The sequence below is a fragment of the Rhinatrema bivittatum genome, chromosome 2 (assembly GCF_901001135.1).
Source record: "Rhinatrema bivittatum chromosome 2, aRhiBiv1.1, whole genome shotgun sequence".
Lineage (NCBI taxonomy): Eukaryota > Metazoa > Chordata > Amphibia > Gymnophiona > Rhinatrematidae > Rhinatrema > Rhinatrema bivittatum.
The window spans coordinates 552,675,526-552,698,508 of record NC_042616.1 but is presented as its reverse complement, the minus strand read 5'-3'; the positions used below and the strand labels follow the sequence as shown (position 1 = coordinate 552,698,508).

Genomic DNA, 22,983 nt, shown 5'->3' with positions numbered 1-22,983 from the left:
GAGTGCAGTCCGGGCACCTAAGGATGTCATGGGAAGCCTCCAGGCAGAGGATGCAGACCTAAAATATCTGCAACTGAATCACCCACTACTACTCCAACTCCATGGTCCGACCACTACCTCATTCAAGCCAAGCTCCAACATCAATCGAACACAGCAAAAACAGACTCCTGCTTCATTGAATACACCAAACCTTGCTCCAGTGAAGACCTAGCAGAGCTACTCCCGGAAGCACTAAAAACAATCAACCTTCATGATGCCAACTCAGCTACAGACTCCTGGATCTCCATCAACGCTGACATAGCCAATACATTATGCCCCACAATAAGAAAGGAAATCAGATCATCTACTAAACAAAATGCTCCTTGGTACACCCCCGAACTGAAAACATCCAAACGAACGCTCAGACAAACCGAAAAACAATGGAGACGAACACCTACACCAAACCTGAAAGACAAATATAGAACACTTCTACACAAATATACAGCTGACCTCAACACAGCAAAGCGCAATTTCTACACATCCAGAATTCATGAATACCAATTCAACCCGAGGACCCTCTTCTCATACGTCAAAGAACTCACCAACCCAATCCAGAATGACACAATGCCAAACTCCAACAACATCTCCAGTGACAAACTAGCTCAATTCTTCAAGGACAAAGTCGACAACATCATTGCCAAGATTCCCCATTCCCACAACGACTCAACAAATATCCCTCCTCCCATCCACATTTGGACCCAATTCACTCCTGTTGCATCTACAGAAATTGAACCCTTCATCAAAAAAACCAAACCAGCATCCCACCCCGTAGACTCCATCCCCATCAAAACCCTAAAACTCATCAGAGAGATTATTGCCAAACCTATAACCCAAATCATCAACCTATCCCTCGAACAAGGAATCTTCCCAGACAAACTCAAAAACGCCATCATCAAACCAATCATAAAAAAACCGCAACTCGACAAATCTGATCCTGCAAACTACAGACCTGTCTCCAACCTCCCATTCCTAGCAAAAATCATCGAGAAAACTGTCAACAATCAACTCACAGACCACCTCGACGCCCACAATCTTCTCCATCCAACACAGCACGGCTTCAGAAAACTCTACAGCACAGAAACTCTCCTCCTCTCCCTCACCGACACCATCCTCAGAGGCCGAGACAGTGGCAAGACATTTCTACTGATCCTCCTCGATATATCAGCCGCATTTGACACCATCAACCACAGAACTCTCCTCACCAGACTTAAAGAGATCGGTCTGCAAGACACTACACTCAACTGGTTCAAATCATACCTCTCTAACAGATCCTTCATTGTCAAGACAAACTCTTCTGAATCCTCCCAAGTGCCCCTCACCCATGGCGTCCCTCAAGGTTCTTCACTATCCTCGACCCTCTTCAACATCTACCTCCTCCCACTATGCAAATACCTCTCTGATGCCAACCTCACCTACTTCGTTTATGCAGACGACATTCAAATTCTCCTCCCCATCACCAAATCCATTGAACTCACCATGGAAAGATGGAACAAACTCAGTTCAAATTTATCTCAACTGCTATCACAACTATCTCTCTGCCTCAACCAAGCCAAAACAGAAATCATTCACATCCAGGACGACCGTCCCGCTTCCCCCCTCGAGAGCACCCCCTCAAACAACACAGGAAGCGCAAACAACACTGGGATGCCAAACTTATCAAGAACCTCACTCACACCATCCACAAAAAACCTAGGAGTAACCATCGACAGCCAACTCAACTTTAAACGACACATCTCCAATATAATCAAAGATGGATTTTTCAAACTTCAAACACTTAAAAAACTCAAACCTCTCCTCCAACCGCATGATTTCCGAACAGTACTACAATCAATTATTTTCTCAAAACTCGACTACTGCAACTCCCTCCTCCTTGGACTTCCTGAAATCCACATCAAGCCCCTCCAAGTTCTACAAAACGCCGCCGCCAGAATTATCACCAATCACAGAAAATCCTCCCACATCACACCCACTCTCAAAGACCTCCACTGGCTGCCCATCACACAAAGAATCCAGTATAAAACCCTCACCCTTCTTCACAAAAAAATAAACAACAACAGAATGGTCTGGCTAAACAACAACATCCAACCATATTTCACACAAAGAAATCTCAGATCCACCAACTCAGGTCTCCTCTCCATCCCAACTCTTAAAAATGCTCACCTCAATACAACACGCAAACGAGCCATTACAATAGCTGGCCCTACCCTCTGGAACTCCCTCCCCCCACAGCTCAGAAACGAACCCTCACCTCAAGTCTTTAAAAAACAGCTCAAAACATGGCTGTTCTTGAAAGCATTCCCTCCTGAACCCCAACATCCTATAATAAACACTCTTGAAAGCCTTACCGCATAATTTCTACTCTGCATGAACGCATAACCCCTCCCCCCTTCTCTTTCCTCCCTTTTCCCTGTCCCCCACCCTCCTCGTAACCTCCCTCTTCCCTGTCCCCCACCCTACTCATTACCAAGTCATATTGTACATATTGTATATAGGCTATATGCCATTTCTATATACCCACATCTAATATTTAATTTTAATTTTATTCATATGTTACAATGTTCCTTATATTTATTGTTTAATCAACTGTTCGCTCGTTACAATGTAAAATAGGGCAGTTCCGGCTCTATTCAACCTGTTTTCTGGAAACCGATGTGATATCTCGATCGAATGTCGGTATACAAAAGAAATAAATAAATAAATAAATAAATTGTGCAGATCCATGAGAGAGACATGGTCCGCGGGCACTGGGAGCATTTGCGAAAACCAGACAACACCATAAAAACAAGCCGGCGAGCGGTCATCAACCACAAAAAACGAGGGAAACACCGAGACAATGGGGGAATTGACAGAGAAGGGGAACCCTGCGCGGTGAAAGAACTGAGGAAAAAAATCCTCGGAGGAATACGTTTTTGGAAATTTTGGAGTGATCTCCAAAGACCGCGAGGCGACTGCTTCGCGGAAAAAAACGAGACTGAAGAGGAACCCCGCGTGGCTGCATGGATAGTCGCATACTGGGCATGCTCAGTGTGCCAGTCTAAGTTTCTAGAAACTTTGACAAAAGTTTTCTGAGATGGGCTCCATCTGATGATGTCACCCATCCTGCTTGTCCTAGGAGAAAGGGAGATTCCACTTTCACACCCCTCCCCTCCTCCAATGCCAATCCCTTCTCTCACTCACAACTCCACACCTCCTATGATTCTCTTACTTACATTCTGGTCAGATCAACGGGGTTAGAATCAGAAACCCTAGAAAGCAGAGGCTGGAAAAATGCAGAGGAGCCATGGGAGATACAGAGTCTGAGAAAGGCAAGGGGATATTTACCCTCCAGTTGCCAGGCAGAAAGACATGCCTGCAGAAGGTTTTTGGTTTAGCATAGCATGTGCCCTGATTGGTGTTAGTATATTAGGAAAGCAAGAGACACACCTTTTTCTGTAAAACAGGCTCCTAGGATACATCCTCTGGAACCTCAGCTCATCTGGCCTTATTCCAGTGTTACACCCAGCTCTGCAGTCAGCTGCATGTCTAGATGTCTCCCAAGCTAGTCCTGCTTTTACCATCCATGTCTCAACCTTCATCTGGCCATTCAGCCTTTTCAGATACACCTCTTCCTGAACATACCATTAGCTAGCGACCAGATGTATCCTGTCAACCCCCCCAAACCTTAAATTGCTCTCCCTACTCTGATCGTGGTTTGTGTGTTAGAACAGTAGCAACACAGTGCCTTGGGCCAATTCCTCCTCCTTTGTAGACCTGGTTATGGGTTTAAACACACAGTACAATAGTGTTTCACATGGTTCAAATTAACATATTCAGCACCAGGCCGCCTGAGGTGCCATGCTTATGCTGTCCTCCACCTAATGCCAAGCCCAGATTACCATGAGATATGGAGGGGGAAAGATGAGTGGGCCACCACCACTACTGTAATTTCCACTTTGATCTGGCTCCCAGTCTCCCATAGCGATTCTGTAAGGAACTGACTATTCCACAGCAAGAGTCAGATTTACCAGCCCTTATCAAGACATCAAGGGAGACAAGGGGCCCTGACAATAACAGGCATATCACCATTAAGAGAGAATATGGACAAGGCATGAAGGCCAAGTTCAAGTGCTAACTGAATACAAATTACAAATGCATTGAAGCATATGTGTGTCCTCTAATCTACAGATCACATATTTGCTAGGATTTTCAAATATCTGAAAATTACATTTGGGTAAAACTATACTTGGTGATCAATCTTCTGGTCACAATAACTTGATGAAAAAAACAGAATTCACTAAAACTTTTATCAGTTTAATTTATAGAACATTGCTTCTTGCCAAGTATACAAATTAATCTTAATAGCACCTTTCTCATGCACAAAGCATAAAGTAGGAAAGCAACAGATGCAAAAGTCAATGCAGGATCTGTAACTTATGTCCAAATCTGAAATTCAAAGATCAAATCAAGCTAAGGTCTGTGCAGATCTTTTTCATTCTAATAAAATAAGCAATTATAGTTATATATGTTTATAAAATGCTTTGCATAAAACAGCTATATATAGCACAACTCAAAATCAGAGATTAAAGGAGGTATGTGACTAATGATATGAAAAGTTATATAATTTAATACTGTTACCTTGCCATTCTGAAGTACACATTCATTTAAATAAGTTAACAGCTTTTCTACAACACCCGTTGTTTTCAAAACAGTATGCATTGATATATCTGTAACAAAAGAGAATAAAATATGTACTTGAAGTACTTGAAATTCTTATCTTTTCTGAAAACAAATACATTCCTTACATAACAAAGCAAATGGTGGTGGCAAGGGTGTCCATCACGTTGCAAGGGTAACCTTTAGACTTGAACAGTATTTGTACTGATAAAATGTACTATTTGCGCAAGCATTTAATCCTGAATCTGCTGATCTATGAGGGTGTTAGTTCAAGACGAGGACCCCTATTGACTCAGACATTTTCTTCTGCATCTGTTGAACTTAATATAATTAAAAGAGCAGAGGTTTTACATTGAGTTTTGTTTTTTATGAATGTATTTGTTACTCACTAGTAGATAGGCAGGCTATACATTTTTAAAATTAAAATGGTATGCATAGCTAAATAAACAAATACAGATACACAGAGGGTTAGGGAATAATTCACACAACTGTATTCCGACCTACTCAGTTTTCTCAGATAGCAACTGCTGAAAAAGAGGCTCTTTAGGGAAAATACAGACTAGTACCAAAGATAATTGGCATGGTTTAAATAAAGGAATTTGGAGTTCGTAAAAGGCAGTGACACCAACTTTCACTCTGCCTCAACCAAGCCAAAACAGAAATCATTCACATCCATGACGACCGTCCCTCTTCTCCCCTCGAGAGCACCCCCTCAAACAACCCAGGAAGCTCAAACAACTCGGGGGATGCCAAACTTCTCAAGAACCTCACTCACACCATCCACAAAAAACCTAGGAGTAACAATCGACAGCCAACTCAACCTTAAACAACACATCTCCAATACTATCAAAGATGGATTTTTCAAGCTTCAAACACTTAAAAAACTCAAACCCCTCCTCCAGCCGCACGATTTCCGAACAGTACTTCAATCAATTCTTTTCTCAAAACTCAACTACTGCAACTCCCTCCTCCTTGGACTACCAGAAATCCACATCAAACCCCTCCAAGTCCTGCAAAACGCCGCCGCCAGAATTATCACCAACCACAGAAAATCCCTCCCACATCACACCCACTCTCAAAGACCTCCACTGGCTGCCCATCACACAAAGAATCCAGTATAAAACCCTCACCCTTATACACAAAAAAATAAACAACAACAAAATGATCTGGCTAAACAACACTATCCAACCATACACCACACAAAGAACTCTCAGATCCTCCAACACAGGTCTCCTCTCCATCCCAAATCTTAAAAATGCTCACCTCATTGGCTCCATTTAAAGAGTAACTGTGAATAAGGTGATTAATTGTTAATTATGAGGTTGATTTAAAAGATTTAGAATTATTATGTATAACCTTATTCACAAAAAATAATGTTCATTGTATGAAGATTATATATAATTTGTTTCTTGATTCAGATGTAATCAAAAAACTGACAAATAAAGAATTAAAAAAAAAAAAAATGCTCACCTCAACGCAACACGCAAACGAGCCATTACAATAGCTGGCCCTACCCTGTGGAACTCCCTCCCCACACATCTCAGAAACGAACCCTCACCACAAGTCTTTAAAAAACAGCTCAAAACATGGCTGTTCATAAAAGCCTTCCCTCCTGATTCCCAACCTCCTCAAATGCTTGTTCTTGAAAGCCTTCGCACTTGATTCTAACCTGCAATAACGCATAACACCCCCTCTCACAACCACCCCCCCACCTATTCCCCCCCCCCGATCCTCCCCCCTCCCCCCCTTCACCTCCCCTCCCTCCACCCACCCCATTCCCACTCCCTCCCTTCCCTTCCACATCCCCTGACATCCTATCTATTTCGTAACCAAGTCATATTGTATATATTGTATATAGGTTATATGCTACAAATTTATATTCACATTTACTTGTATTCAACTATTACAAAGTTTTTTATTTCAATTGTTTAATTAATTGTTATCTTGTTACAATGTAAAATAGGGCAGATCTCGCCCTATTCAACCTGTTACCTGGAAACAGATGTGATATCTCGATCGAATGTCAGTATACAAAATAAATAAATAAATAAATCAGCAGCTCCCAAACGTTGGGTTAAGACTTCAAATGGGGTAATAAAATCAGTGGATGGGGGTCAAAGAAACAAGGCTGCTCCCCAGTCTCCAACATTGCATGGACATCCATTTTGGCCCACAACTGGCAGTGACACTCCACACGGGGGCAATGAACAAGCATGTATTCATAGGCCCAGCCTCCTCCTGCAAGAGTGAACACACCTGAATGAGTATAGAGAATGTTAGAAAAGTAAACAAAAGTTTAAAGAAAAAGAAACCAATTTGGTTCTCAAAGGAGGTGGCTGCAAAAATAAAGGCAAAAAGATCAGTGTTCAGGAAGTATAATGGATCCCAAAAAGAGGAATACAGGGAACAATACCTGGTGAAAATGAGGGAGATGAATAAAGAAATCAGAAAAGCAAAAAGTCAAGAAAAGAAAAGATTGCCCAAGAGATAGAGTGGTAACAAAATATTTTTCAGATATATAAGAGAAAGAAGGTAAACCCTAAGTGGTATAGTGAAACTGAAAGGTGATGAGGAGCAATGTGCCAAGACAGACAAGGAAATGGCAGAAATATTTAAAAAATATTTCAGTTCTGTGTTCACGAAAGAAGACATTGGAGAAGGACCGCTGCTGGTTGACAAGACCTTAGAAGGGAATGGGCTAGAGACAACTCCTTTTATAGAAGATTATGTATAGGAAGATCTAGGAAAACTGAATGTGGACAAGTCCATGGGGCCGGATGAGGTGCATTCCAGGATACTACGAGAACTCAGAGATGTCCAGACAGGACCACTCAATGACCTGTTCAATAGATCCCTGGAAACAGGAGTGATGCCACAAGATTGGAGAAGAGTGGTTGTGGTCCCACTTCATAAGAGTGATAGCAGAGAGGAGGCTAGAAACTACAGGCCAGTTAGCCTCACTTCGTTGGTGGGGAAATTAATGAAGATGCTGCTGAAAGAAAAGGATTTACCAGAGGAAGATCCTTTCAGAAAAATATGATTGATTTTTTTGTTTGGGTGACTAAAGAATTATATCGAGGAAGAGCACTCAATGTCATCTATTTGGATTTCAGCAAAGCTTTTGATACCTTTCCACATAGGAGGCTTGTGAACAAAATGAGAAGTTTAGGAGTGAGCACCAAGGTGGTGGAGTGGATTACAAACTGGTTGACTGATAGGATACAGCGTGTAATGTTAAATGGAATCTACTCTGAAGAGAGAGCCGAGTTAAGTGGAGTGCCACAGGGATCGATATTACAACCGGTTCTGTTCAATATGTTTGTGAGTGACATTACGGAAGAGATAGAAGGTAAAGTTTGTCTATTTGCAGATGATACCAAAATCTGCAACAGAGTGGACCTGCCTGAAGGAGTAGTGATTTACAAAGGCTTGAAGAGTGGTCAAAGATTTGGCAGCTGGGATTCAATGCCAAGAAGCGCAGAATCATGCATCTGGGTTGCGGTAATCCAAAAGAGCAGTATAAGATGTCTGGGGGGGAGGGGGGGCGCTGATGTGCACAGACCAAGAGCGGGATCTTGGGGTGACAGTTTCTGGCGATCTGAACATGGTGATGCAATGTAACAAGGTGATAGTTAAATCCAGAAGAATGCTGGGCTGTATAGAGAGAGGAATAACCAATAAGGGAATGGAGGTGGTGATGCCCTTGTACAGATCCCTTGGTGAGGCTTCACCTAGAGTGTTGTTTTCAGTTCTGGAGCCCTTATCTCAAAAGGGATAGAGACAGGATGGAGGTGTTCCAGAGAAGAGCTACCAAAATGGTATGTGGTCAGTATCAGAAAACCTATAAGAAGAGACTAAAGGATATGAATATGTATACCCTGGTAGACAGGAAGTGCAGGGGTGATATGATACAGCCCCTTCAGATACCTAAAAGGTTTTAATGATGTGCAAACGTCAAATCTTTTCTATTGGAAAGAAATCAGTAGAACTAGGGGTCATGAAATGAAACCCCAAGGAGGATGCTCAGAACCAACGTCAGAAAATATTTCTTCATGGAGAGGGTAGTGGATGCCTGGAATACCTTCCAGAAAAAGTAGTGAAAACCAAAACAGTGAAAGAATTCAAAAGGGCATGGGATACATACTGTGGATCCCTAAAGGCTAAAGGTTGGAAATTAAGAAAAGAGTGCATGGAGTCTCTTGATGGTGCAGTGGTATTACCCTTGATACTGTTGATGCAACTCCATGATTGCTCTCTGCTTCAATGGCAGGGGGAAATGGAGAATTGGATTTGTTCAGAAACTGAGGACTCCAACATTTACGGTCTGGGAAACAAGTATGGGGGTAACTTGCTGATGCAGCAATTACTACCCTTAATCAATAAGACTGATACTGTTGATGCAACTCCATGATTGCTCTCTGCTTCAACAGCAAGGCAAATCAGGGAACTGGATTCAACAGCAATCAACGAAGGCTAGTTTGGGAAACTGATAAGCACGGGGGTAATGGGAAATTGGATTCAAACAGCAACCAACAAGGGCCCTGACTTTATAAGTCTGGGAAACAGATAAGCATAGGGTAACCTATATGCACAGCAGATACTACCATAAGCTTGCTGGGCAGACTGGATAGACCATTGATCCTTTTCTGCCAACATTTCTATCTTTCTATGTTTCTGTTAGACCAGAAACCCATGTAGAGGACCAGGGCCTGTGGAGGAAGACTGACTCATAGGTCCTGTGCTGACAGCTGCAAATGTTGTTGCTTCCCTAGTTTGCGTGAATGAGGTAAGGAAAGGGAGGCATGTTAAAATGGGGTCAATCTGAATAAAAGTTTGGGAAGTGTTGCTCTAAATGTTCTATTAACATCTGTCACTCCATCCACAGATCTGCCCACATACACCTATTTAGCCACATACATAAATGTTGTTTGCTTGTTTCCTAGAGGCCAAAACCAAATATATATTGTTTGTGACCATTGGAAGTCAGGACCAGAACCCTATATCAGCCTTGTAGCTCCCATTATCTTCTATAAGAATGACTTTGCAATTATAAAATATTGTTTATACTAATGAAAAAAAAATGTAATAAACAACTTTATTGCAGCTATATTTCCTATCACAAAACACCTCTAAAAATATTAACATCATGATTATTTTGAAACACTGGCTATAATTTCACATATAAAAACGATCTTTTAAAATGCCTTTTACGTTTTATGACCAGTGACTGTGAGACTCACTGTTTAAATGTTCTTTAGGCACACATATCCCTATAAAATGTGTGCAACTATCTGTTATCTTCATGTAAGCATATTTTCACTTTCATTCACCACTGAACGCCTATACTCTCGCACAATAACAGCACAAGATGTATTTTTGGCATTCATATCAACATTTCTATAGATATCAATCTTTCATTTACTGAAAAACACAGCCAGGATCCAAGTATCATTTAATTGGGTCCAATGCAAGTGTGTAAGGTGGGCACTCTCCCCCCCCAACACGCACATACACCACCATATATGTGAGTAATGAGCATTTTAATCTCTGAAATTACCTTTTACATTGCTGACCATCTTGTTACTTTTTGGTTGTTGGCCCTAATCATAATACTGTCCAGCCCATGTGTTTGTTTTTTTCTTTTTTATCCAATGGACCAACATGGCTACAGACCTTTTTAGCAATAGACCAATTCTTCTTAAAGCTTTATTTTTCTGGCCATTTTCAATGTAAAATCATGAGTTCTCTCTCCCAAAATCAACTTCTCTTGTAAGTTCACTTTCGAAAGACAAAACAGCAAAGTGACTTAACTGTTCTTGTCCCATAGTAGAATGCCTGCAGTTTTTGCGTGAGTGCTAGCTTGCTGAAACTTCTTTCAGCTTCTACTACAGTCACTAATAGCGTGAAAAATTCTGTAGGACTATGCACATGTCACTGAAAATTAGTTTGTTTGGTTTTTTTTAATCTCATTACAGTGGTAGTAGCTCATTCTCTTTCCTAAAAGTAGATTTAAAGATTTTTTTTTCAAATGCAACATTTCACAAGAAAAATTAACAGAAAGATCTGAAGGATACTTAAGTCATGTAGTTGCTTCTTCTTCTTCTTCAGACTCATGTCACATATTTTAGGACAAACGGAATGTAAAACAATGTTACTGGTTGATCTGAATCACTGCTCTAATTCACATATAACGTTGTCCAAAGTTTCATGAAAAATATTCCTTCTGAATAGAGATTCTGGAGATGGTAGAACATGGCTTCTCAGGTATATCATCACAAAATCTCGGGCTTCTCTTCACTGATAATTGACAAAGTTCTTATGCATTATGTTACTAGATATGCTTCCTGTTACTTTTGGCAGCACACGGACCGTCGTGAGAGCCACTGTACTCACCCACATAGCTGATAGATGCTGCTGGAGGCCTCCAGTCGCGGCAGAATACCACAGTCATCGCACACCGCTAGGCCACCACCTTCCCCCTTAGGCGTGCATGTGTGCACATGACATAGGCCCTGCAGTGGGAAACACTGAGCTGTGTCTCCCCCATTGACATCAGCCCGGCCAGGCTATTTGAACAAGGGCCCTGCATTAAATTGCCTCTGTACTAGGTCTTTTGCCTGGTAGCAGTGCATGTTGCTCCTGCGTTCCTGGGTTGTCCTACATTCCCTGCTTGTTCCTGAGTTCATGGTTGCTCCTGTGCTACAGCCTTGCCTTGCCCAGCCTGCCTCGCCCTGCTGCCTCGTCCAATGTCCCTGTGTGTCTTTGTCTGTCCTTGGCCTGTTCGCCTGGACCTGACCTCTTGGCATCGGACCTGACTATGCTTGCCTGTCACTTGGATGACCTCTTGCATTGTACCCATAGAAACATATAGAAACATAGAAATGACGGCAGAAGAAGACCGAATGGCCCATCCAGTCTGCCCAGCAAGCCTCACACATTTTTTCTCTCATTCTTATCTTTTTCTCTTAGCTCCTTGTTCTATTCCCCTTCCACCCCCACCATTAATGTAGAGAGCAGTGATGGAGCTGCATCCAAGTGAAATATCTAGCTTGATTAGTTAGGGGTAGTAGGGGCAGTAACCGCCGCGATAAGCAAGCTACACCCATGCTTATTTGTTTTACCTAGACTATGTTGTACAGCCCTTGTTGGTTTTTTTTTTTTTTTTCTTCTCCCCTGCCGTTGAAGCAGAGAGCCATGCTGGATATGCATTGAAAGTGAAGTATCAGGCACATTTGGTTTGGGGTAGTAACCGCCGTAACAAGCCAGCTACTCCTCGCTTTGTGATTGCGAATCCTTTTTTTCTTCACCCCTGTCGTTGAAGCTATGCAGGATATGCGTGAAGCATCAGTTTTTTGTTTTTGGTTTTGTTTTTTTTTCCCCTGCCGTTGAAGCAGAGAGCTATGCTGGAAATGCGTGATGTATCAGTCTTTCTCCCATGCCGATGAAGCAGAGAACCATGCTGGATATGCATGGAAAGTGAAGTATCAGGCACATTTGGTTTGGGGTCTACACTTGCCTGCTGCCTACCCCGACCATTTGTTTCACTTTTACAGTTTTAAGCTCAATATTTTATATAAATACATCAGTAAGACACATTATAATAACAATGATTTTATCAGAGTACAGTTTAACCACACACAACAATAAGTGATATATCTATTTATATTAACAGAGATACATTGATATGTACAGTTAATGTTCATAATATCTTGATTAATGTTCAACTATAATGTATAATACATCATGTGATATTGTCATCTTTTTTCTACACCATTACAGACGCAACATAAGAGATCATACAGCTCTTTATATGATCACATTATATTCTTAGTTGATATATAACTAATGAATTCAAGAAGATTATTGTAAGGTAATGATGATGTTTTTATTAATATTCTGGATTTTGTTTTTATGCAATTTATTCTACCGTGAGGCTATGTACAAATTCACTTGGTGTGTTACAAACCCATCTTTTTAGTGTATTTATCCTCTATATGTCACCTTGGCTTTTTTATTTAACTTTTAAATGACTGATTCACTCAAATGTGGTTGATTGATTCAAATAACTATACAATTATTGATGATGCCATTTTTTATTTTATTCTTATTCTTAAAGTTTTTATTTATGTTTTTAGCCCCTGAGGCAGCCGTTTTGAAACGGCGAAACTCGGCCAGAGTCGGGCTACCCTTGTGTCTCCACTGCAATAAAGGATTGTTTTAAGACTACAGGCATCTATTTCTTTTCTTTTACCCCGACCATTGGCCTGTCGTCTCTCTAGTCTAGTCTCTCTAGTCTGCTGCCTGTCCTGACCGCGGCATGCCTCTGGACTCTTGCTCATTCCACCATCCTAGGGATCCACCTAAGTCCTGCTGGCTGCCAGAATCCAAGGGCTCAACCTACGGGGAAGGCAGCTGTATAGGCGAAGATCCAGTCTGTCCCGCATCAGGGCGTGTTCACCAGCTGTTGGTGAAGGCCTCGTAGTTTCACCTACGAGGCTGCATCTACAACACCACAGTAACAAGGGCTCACTCTCATGCGGCTCATCATACATCCTAGAAAATTTGGGGGTCACTGATCTCTAAGTTGCTCTATTTCTTTAACAATATCAGCAATAACAGCTATCCCTGATTCAAGATTCCCCTGGCTCATAAAATCTTGTTTCTGTCTTCAGCACTTGAAAGAACTGTGCTCGCAATCCAGCCAAAAAAAGGCATGGAAATAAACAGTACTTCATCAGTTCTTTCAACTATGATTGAGATGTGTGAATTCACAGCTCATTCAGTGTTTCCAGAATATTTGGAAGATGTTTTGTACCATCAGCACATGTATTCCAGCATGCATATGACAGAGTGAAGTGAGCAATGTATCTAATCTGTTATAGCCTTCTACCTGAAAAGACTAGCACTAAAGAACCCAAAAAGTTGTGGCACATACCCAAAAATGATAATATTTCGGTACATGCTGCTGGCTTTGACGCCTACAAGATTTAATGAATTGGAAGAAAAGGCAGCAATTTAATTTTTAGACATAATGCAGATCTGAAAACCTTTTATTTTCCCTGACATATTACATCCATTATCCGTGATCTCTACAGCCATTAAGTATAATGTTGGGATGGTTTAAGCGGGCAAATAACATTTCAGCTTTTTCTTCTTAATTTTTAAATCTAAGTTGATAAACTCAAGAAGCTTTTCTTTAAAATATTTAATTTACCAGTATTGTTGTTGTGAATTACAAATCAGAACATCAAGCATTGTTTCTGGCAAGAGACATTAGGAGCAGCATCATACATGACAGAATAATAAGTGAGCTTGTCTCTCTCTGAAAGAATGGCTTTCTGCACTCTCTTACCACATACAGCAGAAGTGCTCAACTGTAACAGGTACTCTCAGAGGACAGCAGGATGTCAGTTCTCACAAGTGGGTGACATCATCCAATGGAGTCTGGCCCAGGACGTATGTCAAAATTTCTAGAACTTACCAATGCCCTACTAGACACATGCGGAATGACATAATGCCATATGTCCACCCAGGGGCCTCTTCAGTCTAATATCTTAGCTATACTTAGAGAAGTCAATTCCAAAGGAGGCAAGTGAGTTTCATGAAGACTGACATCCTGCTGTCTTAAGAGAACACCTGTTACACGTAAGCAGCTCTGCTTTCTCAGAGGAAAAACAGGATGGCAATCCTCAAAACTGGGGAATCCCTAGCTACAGACTGATCCAAATCAAAAAAGGGGAAACCAAAACAATGCAAATGGGCACAACAAGAACTCTGTTCGTTGGCAATGAGCTTTTTTTCTTTACATTTTTATTGTAAAGAGGCAGCCTGGAACAAAAACAATGAGTCCTATGAAGGAATGAGTTGGTTTCTACACCTCAAAGATATTCTGCAGGACAGACTGGCCAAACCTATTGTCACATCAGGAGTCCCTGTGCAAACAATAGAGTGATGTGAACATATGAAAAGAACTCCACATCATAGCCTAACAGATCTTCTTCATGGAGATCAATCTTAAATGAGCCACGAAGATGCCATGGCTCAGACACTATGAAAATCAACTTGATCCACCACATCCATACCCACCTGGGCAGAAGGGAAGGAGATGCAATCTGCTAGCCACTTAGATAAAGTGTGTTTTGGTGATGGCAATCCCCAGTTATTTAGTGTCAAAAGAAACAAAAAGCTGGGTGAACTTTCAATGGGCTTCAGTCTGCTCCAGGTATAAGGTCAAGGCTCTCTTGCAGTATAAACTGTGCAGAGTTTTTCTTCTTGGAAGACATGTAGCTTAGGAAAGAATGTTGCAAAGACAATTGACTAGTTAAGATGGAATTCTGACATGACCTTAGGCAGAAAGTTGGGATGGGTGCGTAGAACTACCTTTCAAAAAAAAACTTGGTATAAGATGAATAAGATACTAGAGCTTGCAGCTCACAGACTCTGCACTCTAAGGCCTCTCCCACAAAAGTATGACCTTCCAGATCAAGTACTTCAGGTCACAGGAGCACAGAGGCTCATCAGCTGGATCAGTACCACACTGCAGTTCCAAGACACAGTGGGAGGCCTGATGGGAAGCTTCAAATGAAGAAGGCTCTATATGAATCGAACAATCAACGGCTGTACAGAGATGGGTCTGCTTCTACATGGCAGTAATATATATATATATATTTTTTTAAGAATTTATCTTCAGTCTATATCAGACCTGCCACGCAGGGCACAGTACATATTTAAAACATAAACAGTAATAAAACAAATATACATTGAACAGACAAACATTAAACCTCACTGAAGATTTTTGCCCTATGATATTTATATGGATTGCCCATATCCTCAAGATAGATGCCAAATGCACTGAGATGAATTCTTACTGAGTTGGTCTTGAGATCCAACTTGGACACATGTAGAAGGTAATTATGAAATTTTTGTGTGGAACAGGAGAAAGAGTCTAAGACGTTTTGCCTATACCAAAGGCAAAATACCTCCATTTTAGTCCATAAAACTTTGTCATGGATTCCTTTCTTGAAGCCAAAAGAACACAAGAGATCCAAGAGCTGCAAAATTACCATCTCAACATCCAGGCTGTAAGAGCCAGGGTCCTGACATGGGGATGGCACAACTGCTCTCTATCCTGAATGATCAGAGTTGGAGAATTCCTCAGTCAGATCAGATCCCTGATGGAAATCTCCCCCTCAGCAGTGGGAACCAAACCTGTCTCAGCCAAAAAGGAGGCTATGATAATCATGGCTCTCTGCCTTCTCTTAGCTTCAATAAAGTCTTGGCAATGAGCAGAAACAGGATATGCATACACTAGACCCTTGCTCCAATCGAGGAAAAAGGTGTCCAATTCTTCTGTCCCTTTCCTGGGACAGAAGAGTGGGACCTTCCTGTTCTCTGGGGATGCAAACAGATCTGCTATGGGTGTGCCATTCATGGAATATATAGTTTGTTACTCCCTAGTTCCAGAACCCAACTCAATCTGTCCACAAGGACATTTTCCTCACCTGCCAGGTAAATGGCTCTAAGCACCATCCTCTGAGAGATGGCCCAGTCCTATATCTGGACAATCTCCTGATACAGGAGATACAATCCTGTGTCTCCCTGCTTGATGATGTAAAACATTGCTACTTGATTGGCATTCTGAATCATGGCTACTTTATTGGCCAACCAGCTTAGAAAGTCTTCAGAAAATATGAGAATAAGGTGCACAGATGAAGACGTCTCAAACAAGGGAATATTTGTTGGCACTTCAATGAGTAGAGTGTAGTATATAGCTTGAAAATATCAACAAAGGCAGAGATCCAAATAGATATCTGCAGACCTGCTCTACATTAAGCTTTGGGAATATCCAAGAAATGTAACATTTAGGCTGGGAGTTTGACAATAGGGGAGAGGAGAACTCAAAAAAGGACTACTGTGCTTTGCAATTATGCGCTCCAACAGGAGATGATATCTGAGAGCTCAGCATCACAGGAACCTATGCCCAATGTTACTGTCAGGGGATATAGTAAAAAAAAAAAAAAAAAAAAAGTTAGCTAAAGCACAAGCATCCAAAAAAGATTGAAAGCTCAAAATGTGAGAGCTCAGAGAAAATCAACTGATTCCATAAGAAAAGATTCTAAGAATAATACAGACTATTGTAACTTGCATCAGATATTACACTGTTTGAACAAGATCCATGACCAAAGCAGTTCTATTAGCAGTTTATGTTTTTTTTGTCTCAATTTGCTTCAGAGAACATAGAAACTATGTTTGTCTTATTATTTGGAGTTTCATCAATAGCTCTTTCTAATACCTTCAAATGGCATGAAGCATGTTCTGCAAATATTAGGGATACCTTGGTGATAGACAGTTTTGCTTCTTTGAGTAGGATCATTACCAGACGCAGCACACAAATTTCCCTGCTTTCTAGCAAGAGCTTATATAAAGCAGATAATTTTCAGTATGCTCATTAGAGGGCAGCAGCTATTAGTTTATTGCTACATTTTGGATGCATCTTTATGTCTGATGGCAAAGCAATCGCATGTGACTTGTAAAAGGAAAACAGAAAGAAAGGAAAGAATTTACCTAAGTTGAATCATTCACATTGAAGCAGACTAGGTACCATGACACGAAAATTGTTCATGCGATTGTCAAAGAAAAGGCAGGAAAAACATTTGTCTGGGGACAAGAAAATGAGCAGAGCAGCAGGCTGTGAAGCAAGGAAGTCAAGATTCAAATTCTGCTGCTGGTCCTTGTCACTTTTAGCAAATCACTTCACTCTAATGTTTCAGATTCAAACTAAGGGCCTGATGTAATAAGGCACACTCAGCAGAGCACAGTTATACTTGTAGTTGTATGCATATAAAGAGTGTGCAGACTTTACTCCCGAGGCAGCAAGTTCTGTGCACAAAAAATGCATTTTCATGGAAATTTCATGCTAATAAAGGAATTAGTTATTGCTCCCAATGCAGACAGAAGTGCTGGTTTGACACATTTTATTAGTGCTGGAAGGAGCAGTACCCGGCAGGGTGGATGCCCTATGATGAGTAAAAGCATGGCTTACCTTGATATGATGAATGACCATGTGTAATGGCAGCTGAGGGTGGGCTGCTGAGTCCATCTGTCTACACTAAGGAAAACAAAATTATCAGGTAAGTAATTTCTCCATTTCCTAGCGTGTAGCAGATGGACTCAGGACCAATGGGATGTATAAAAGCTACTCCCGAACTAGGTGGGAGGCTGCCCGTGGTCCAATAAGGATTGCCCTCGCAAATGCTGTGTCCTCCCGAGCCTGAACATCCAGACGGTAGAATCTGGAGAAGGTATGGATGGAGGACCACGTTGCCGCCCTGCAGATCTCGGCAGGTGACAGCATTCTGGTTTCTGCCCAGGAAACCGCCTGGGCTCTGGTGGAATGGGCCTTGACCTGTAGAGGTGGTGGTTTTCCCGCTTCTACGTAGGCCGCCTTGATGACTTCTTTGATCCAGCTGGCAATGGTTGCCCGCGAGGCCGCTTCCCCTTGCTTCTTCCCGCTGTGCAGGACGAACAGATGGTCCGTCTTTCGTACCGGTTCTGACATTTCCAGGTATCTGGATAGTAGTCTACCGATGTCGAGATGGCGTAGAGACCGGCCTTCTTCCGACTTCTTCACACTTTCCATGGTTGGTAATGAAATGATTTGGTTGAGGTGGAAGTGTGAGACCACTTTGGGTAGGAAGGATGGGACCGTGAGAAGATGGATGGTCCCCGGGGTGATTCTGAGAAATGGATCACGGCAGGACAGTGCTTGTAGCTCTGAAATGCCGCGGGCCGAGCATACGGCCAGCAAGAACACCATTTTTAGGGTTAGTAGACGGAGAGACAGGCCTCGAAGGGGTCTGAAGGCGGGTCCCGCTAGGAATTCCAGAACGAGGTTGAGGTTCCACAGGGGCACTGGCCACTTTAGTGGTGGGCGAAAGTGTTTGACCCCTTTCAGGAATCTTGATATGTCTGGGTGTGCGGCTATGCTGTCTCCCTTGTTCCTGGGGCCGTAGCATGACAGTGCTGCCACCTGTACCTTGATTGAGTTGAGGGACAGGCCCTTCTGGAGTCCATTCTGTAGGAATTCTAAGATTATTGGGACTTTAGAGGAGTGTGGTTCGATGTTGTGATCTTCGCACCAGGCCTCAAAAACTCTCCAGATCCTTATATATGTTAGCGATGTGGAGAACTTGCGTGCTCGGAGGAGGGTATCTATTACTGCCCCTGAGTATCCCCTCTTCCTCAGTCGGGCCCTCTCAATGGCCAGACCGTAAGAGAGAATTTAGCTGGATCCTCGTGAAGGATGGGACCTTGTTGTAGTAGGTCCCTGTGTGGGGGCAGAGGCAGAGGGTCCCCTGCCAGTAGTCTTCTCATGTCTGCGTACCAGGGTCTTCTTGGCCAGAAGAACTAGACCTCTGTGTCGCTGCGCCTTGTGAATGATTGCGCCCAGCAGGGGCCATGGCTCCTAACTGCTTTGGAGACGGAAAAATACTGAGAATCTGCACTTCCTGCAGGGGTATATGTACTAGGTGCTGACGTCAGATTGAAATCTGATCCGTCTCCAACTGCTAGCACGAGTACACTATACCCATTTGTCCTGAGTCCATCTGCTACACGCTAGGAAAGGATATTTTTATACTCTCCCTGAAAACGGCCACAGCAGCGCTAGCGGATTAGGTGAGGGGTAGGTTAGGTGGGAGGTAGGGAACAAGTAAGGTATTACTGTTGCCTACCATGGCAGGGCCCTCACCGGTACATAGGGGGATGCTGCATGGCATAAGGGGATGTTTGAGCACCAATGATTTTGAGCACCAATGATTTTGCATAAGGAAAAAGTTTGAGGATGGCTATACGCAAAACATGGTACAGACCGCGATGAGGGACGGTCTGGGGGTGGCCTGGCATAAATAAATAAATAAGCGTGGCCCGCAAGGCCAGGGATGGTAGGAGCCGGCAGCATACTGCATGGAGCGGCAGTGGCCACAGTGGCATTCACGGAGCAGGATGCCAGTGGTTGGTGTATCATTGTCATGGAGCGGAAGGCTGGAGTGGCATTCTCAGAGCGGGATGCCAAGGGTGTACCACCTTCACGGAGCGGAAGGCTGCTGCCTCAAACAAATGGTTGGGTGGGTAATAACATGTAGTTTTACCGGTGGGGGGCATAGAGCTTTAATTACAATGTTAAGCTTGTTTTAATAATATTGCTGGTTACTGATGTTTAAATTAATGTCAATTGGCTGTGGCCGTTTCTTCCACTCAATTAAAGAGAATTAATTACCGTACTTTGCCTCTGTCTGGTCAAGGGTCAAGGGGGGGGGGGGGGGGGGGAGGGCGGGATGCCCGGAAGCTACGATGTGCACAAGTTATGGGCCAAGACCTGCAAGTAAGAACCCCAAACATTGGCTCTTCCATCCTCCCAGCTGGGCAGGTGTGGGATTGGGAAGCAGCAGCAGGAAAGCAGGAAGGATGAGCACAGGAGGGAGATTGCGGCTCTACACTGGCCCAGAAACCCTAAGGGTACTAGGGCAGGTCCAGGGCGAGCTCAGAATAGATTGTCAAGCACCTGGCTTAGGTATTAAAACCTCGGCTATGATTGCATATACTTCCCCCAAGAAGGCACGCAGTCCAGTAATGGAACAATCGTTACATGAACCCAGACTCCCCTGTCCGCAGACAGGGTTATCTCTAAAAATGGAAAGTATGGCATGCAAGCCATTGCAACCAAGAGTGGCACCATCTGTTGCGGGGTCCCTCATCTCCCAACTCCCTCAGCCATAGATATAGCGATAGGTTGAAAGGCATTATTTTCCCAGGCTCCTGCTCACCTTCTCTTCCAGGGAAACTGCACTGCCATCACCGGCAAGCAGGAGGGAGGCTACTTCATCCAAGGCTCCTGCCCATGAAGATTAGTTCCTTTGAGTGTGGGGAGGATGAGCTCTCTCCCCTTCTCCCCCCCCCCCTTCCAGGAACGGTATTGGTCCTCAATCTCTTCACTGTCTGACCTCCACTGATGCTGACTGATTGGTGAAATGACATGGAACTCTTGCCCGGGTAGATCTCAGGTGAGCCCCTAAGCTCAGCGGCCTACATGGATCACCCAAGGACTGCATTCAATCTTTCCTGCCAGCACCAGACAAAAGGTACAAATACAGAAAGAGCAAGGAGAACACAGCGCAATATATATATATATATATATATATAAAGGAAATAAATATAAGGGTTAATATATATATATATATATATATATATATATATATATATATATATATATATATATATATATAGTAACCCTTATATTTATTTCCTGCCTTATCTTCTTTCCAGCTTGTTGCAAGCTTCCAAGTTCTCCTTCCCTGTTGATTGTAACTTTGACTTATTCCTACCTATTGTTTTCTTTCGTTTACTTGAATTGTTACTCCAGTTATACCCTTGTTAAATGTAAACCGATCCGATATGGTTATTAACTATGAAGGTCGGTATAAAAAACTGTTAAATAAATAAATATATATATATATGTATATATACACACACATATACATGCACACATACACACATATATTATATATATATATATTTTTTTTTTAAGGAAGAAATAGACTCTGCCAGACTGCACACTGCCTAAGGCCTGCCATGAGGCTGGCAAAGGGGAGAGGGAAAAGGGAAAAGAAAGAAAACTACCGTAAGGTAAAGGAAAGAAAACAGCTGCAGTTCTAGAAAAATCACTTATAAAGACTGCAAGGTAGAGAAAAAGCTGAATACCGAGAGCAAATGGCTAACGCAACCAGTCAGCCTTGCGGAAAAAAAAGACACTGAGGGACTCTGCCTAGGGGGCAGGGTGATGACTACAGCTGCACATGCTCAGTGGGGCATGTTTAAAAGTTCTAGATTCTTTGAGGTCAACGTTCCGTGCTGGGCTACATCTGCTGATAACACCCATGTGTGAGGACTACTATCTTGCTTGTCCTCAGAGAAAAATGTTTTGCATGCACAAGTGTTTTACACGCACAAAACATATTTTTGTTTGCATAAGACATGACTGAGAGACTCTGCCTGCTCCTTTAGTTAAAATGTGCAATCTGGGACAGCGCAAATGAAGATGGCTGCTGAATGACTCTGCTGTATGGTCCGGCCTATTGCTGATGCTGACGCAGCCTCCTGATACATATGGCAGAAGCCTGGAGCATTTAAAATTGTGCAGAACAGCTTCTCTCCTGGGAGTTTCTGATGTCTGGCTCCACTCTATCTATTGCCGCTGCTGATTCTCCCTCCAGATCCTACTGGCTGGAGCAAGAAATGTTTAAAATCACGCCATCTAATAGTACACTGAAGACACACTCCAAAGGAGTGCCCCCCCCTTTGACCATTTTCATGAAGATTTCCTCATGGAATTTTTTGGAGATTGGAATTCAAGATGGTTAAAAAAAGGAAAGGTTGCACGATGGTGTTTCCCCATCTACACCCCAGGTAACTCCTGTTTCCTCCAAAGTGACTCGAGACGCCTTCAGTTTTTCAAGCCAAGTTTTGGTGCTGAGAAACTTAGAGCTATTAGGGCCATTCAACATGAGGCTTTGGTCTCATTAACCCCCTTAGACTCAATGCCACCACAGGCTCTAAATTTAATTCAGCAGACACTTGGGGTGGAGGATGAAGGAACTGAAAGTGTTTCCTCTCCCCCTACCCTTGATGGGGGGGTCTCAGCTGATACAGTAGTAAAATCTACTCCACTGATTACACCTACAGTGGTGAGACCTGCATTTCTAACCAAGGAATCATTGTGGATCGCTGTCACCAAAGTGGAATCAGCTCTTTCTTCAAGAACAGATTCTGTTTTCGGATCTTTGGGATGTTTATCTGCACAATTTAGTGAACATTCACAAAAGATTATAGAGGGAACAATTGAATGCTATTAAAGAGAAATGTTCTAGTAATTCTGAAACCAGTGTTGCTTTGATTAAAGACAATCAGTTGGTGCATAGGAAGATTGACAATTGGGTAAAATGTTTAGCTTGAAATTTTTAAACTTTCCTTGATGTGCTATTGTGCCTCCTATGGAGATGTATAGAAGAATCTATTTAGGCTTTCTTAACATCTCCAAGAAGTTAATTCCTGCTGTTACTAAGGTATATTATTTATCAGACTTTAAATCAGATTCTTCAAAGTCCAAATTGGTATTGTTAATAATGCACCTGATCCTTCATTTGATCTTACTGGTTTCCTTGATGGTTCAAATTCATCTATTAAGGATAGACTACTTTATTAGTGGTTTCTGCTTGTGAATCTAACAAACAGTGG

The 22,983-nt window shown here is 42.4% G+C and overlaps 1 protein-coding gene across 4 annotated transcripts in view; it reads right to left on the bottom strand.

Annotated features, from left to right (window-relative positions):
- RTTN (rotatin) overlaps positions 1–22,983 on the bottom strand; it is a 685,521-nt gene that overhangs the window by 458,367 nt on the left and 204,171 nt on the right. For all 4 annotated transcript variants that reach the window (XM_029590900.1, XM_029590899.1, XM_029590897.1 and 1 more), the window contains exon 20: positions 4,654–4,742. In XM_029590900.1, coding sequence (XP_029446760.1) covers positions 4,654–4,742 — 89 coding nt within the window. The remainder of the gene's footprint in view (positions 1–4,653; positions 4,743–22,983) is intronic.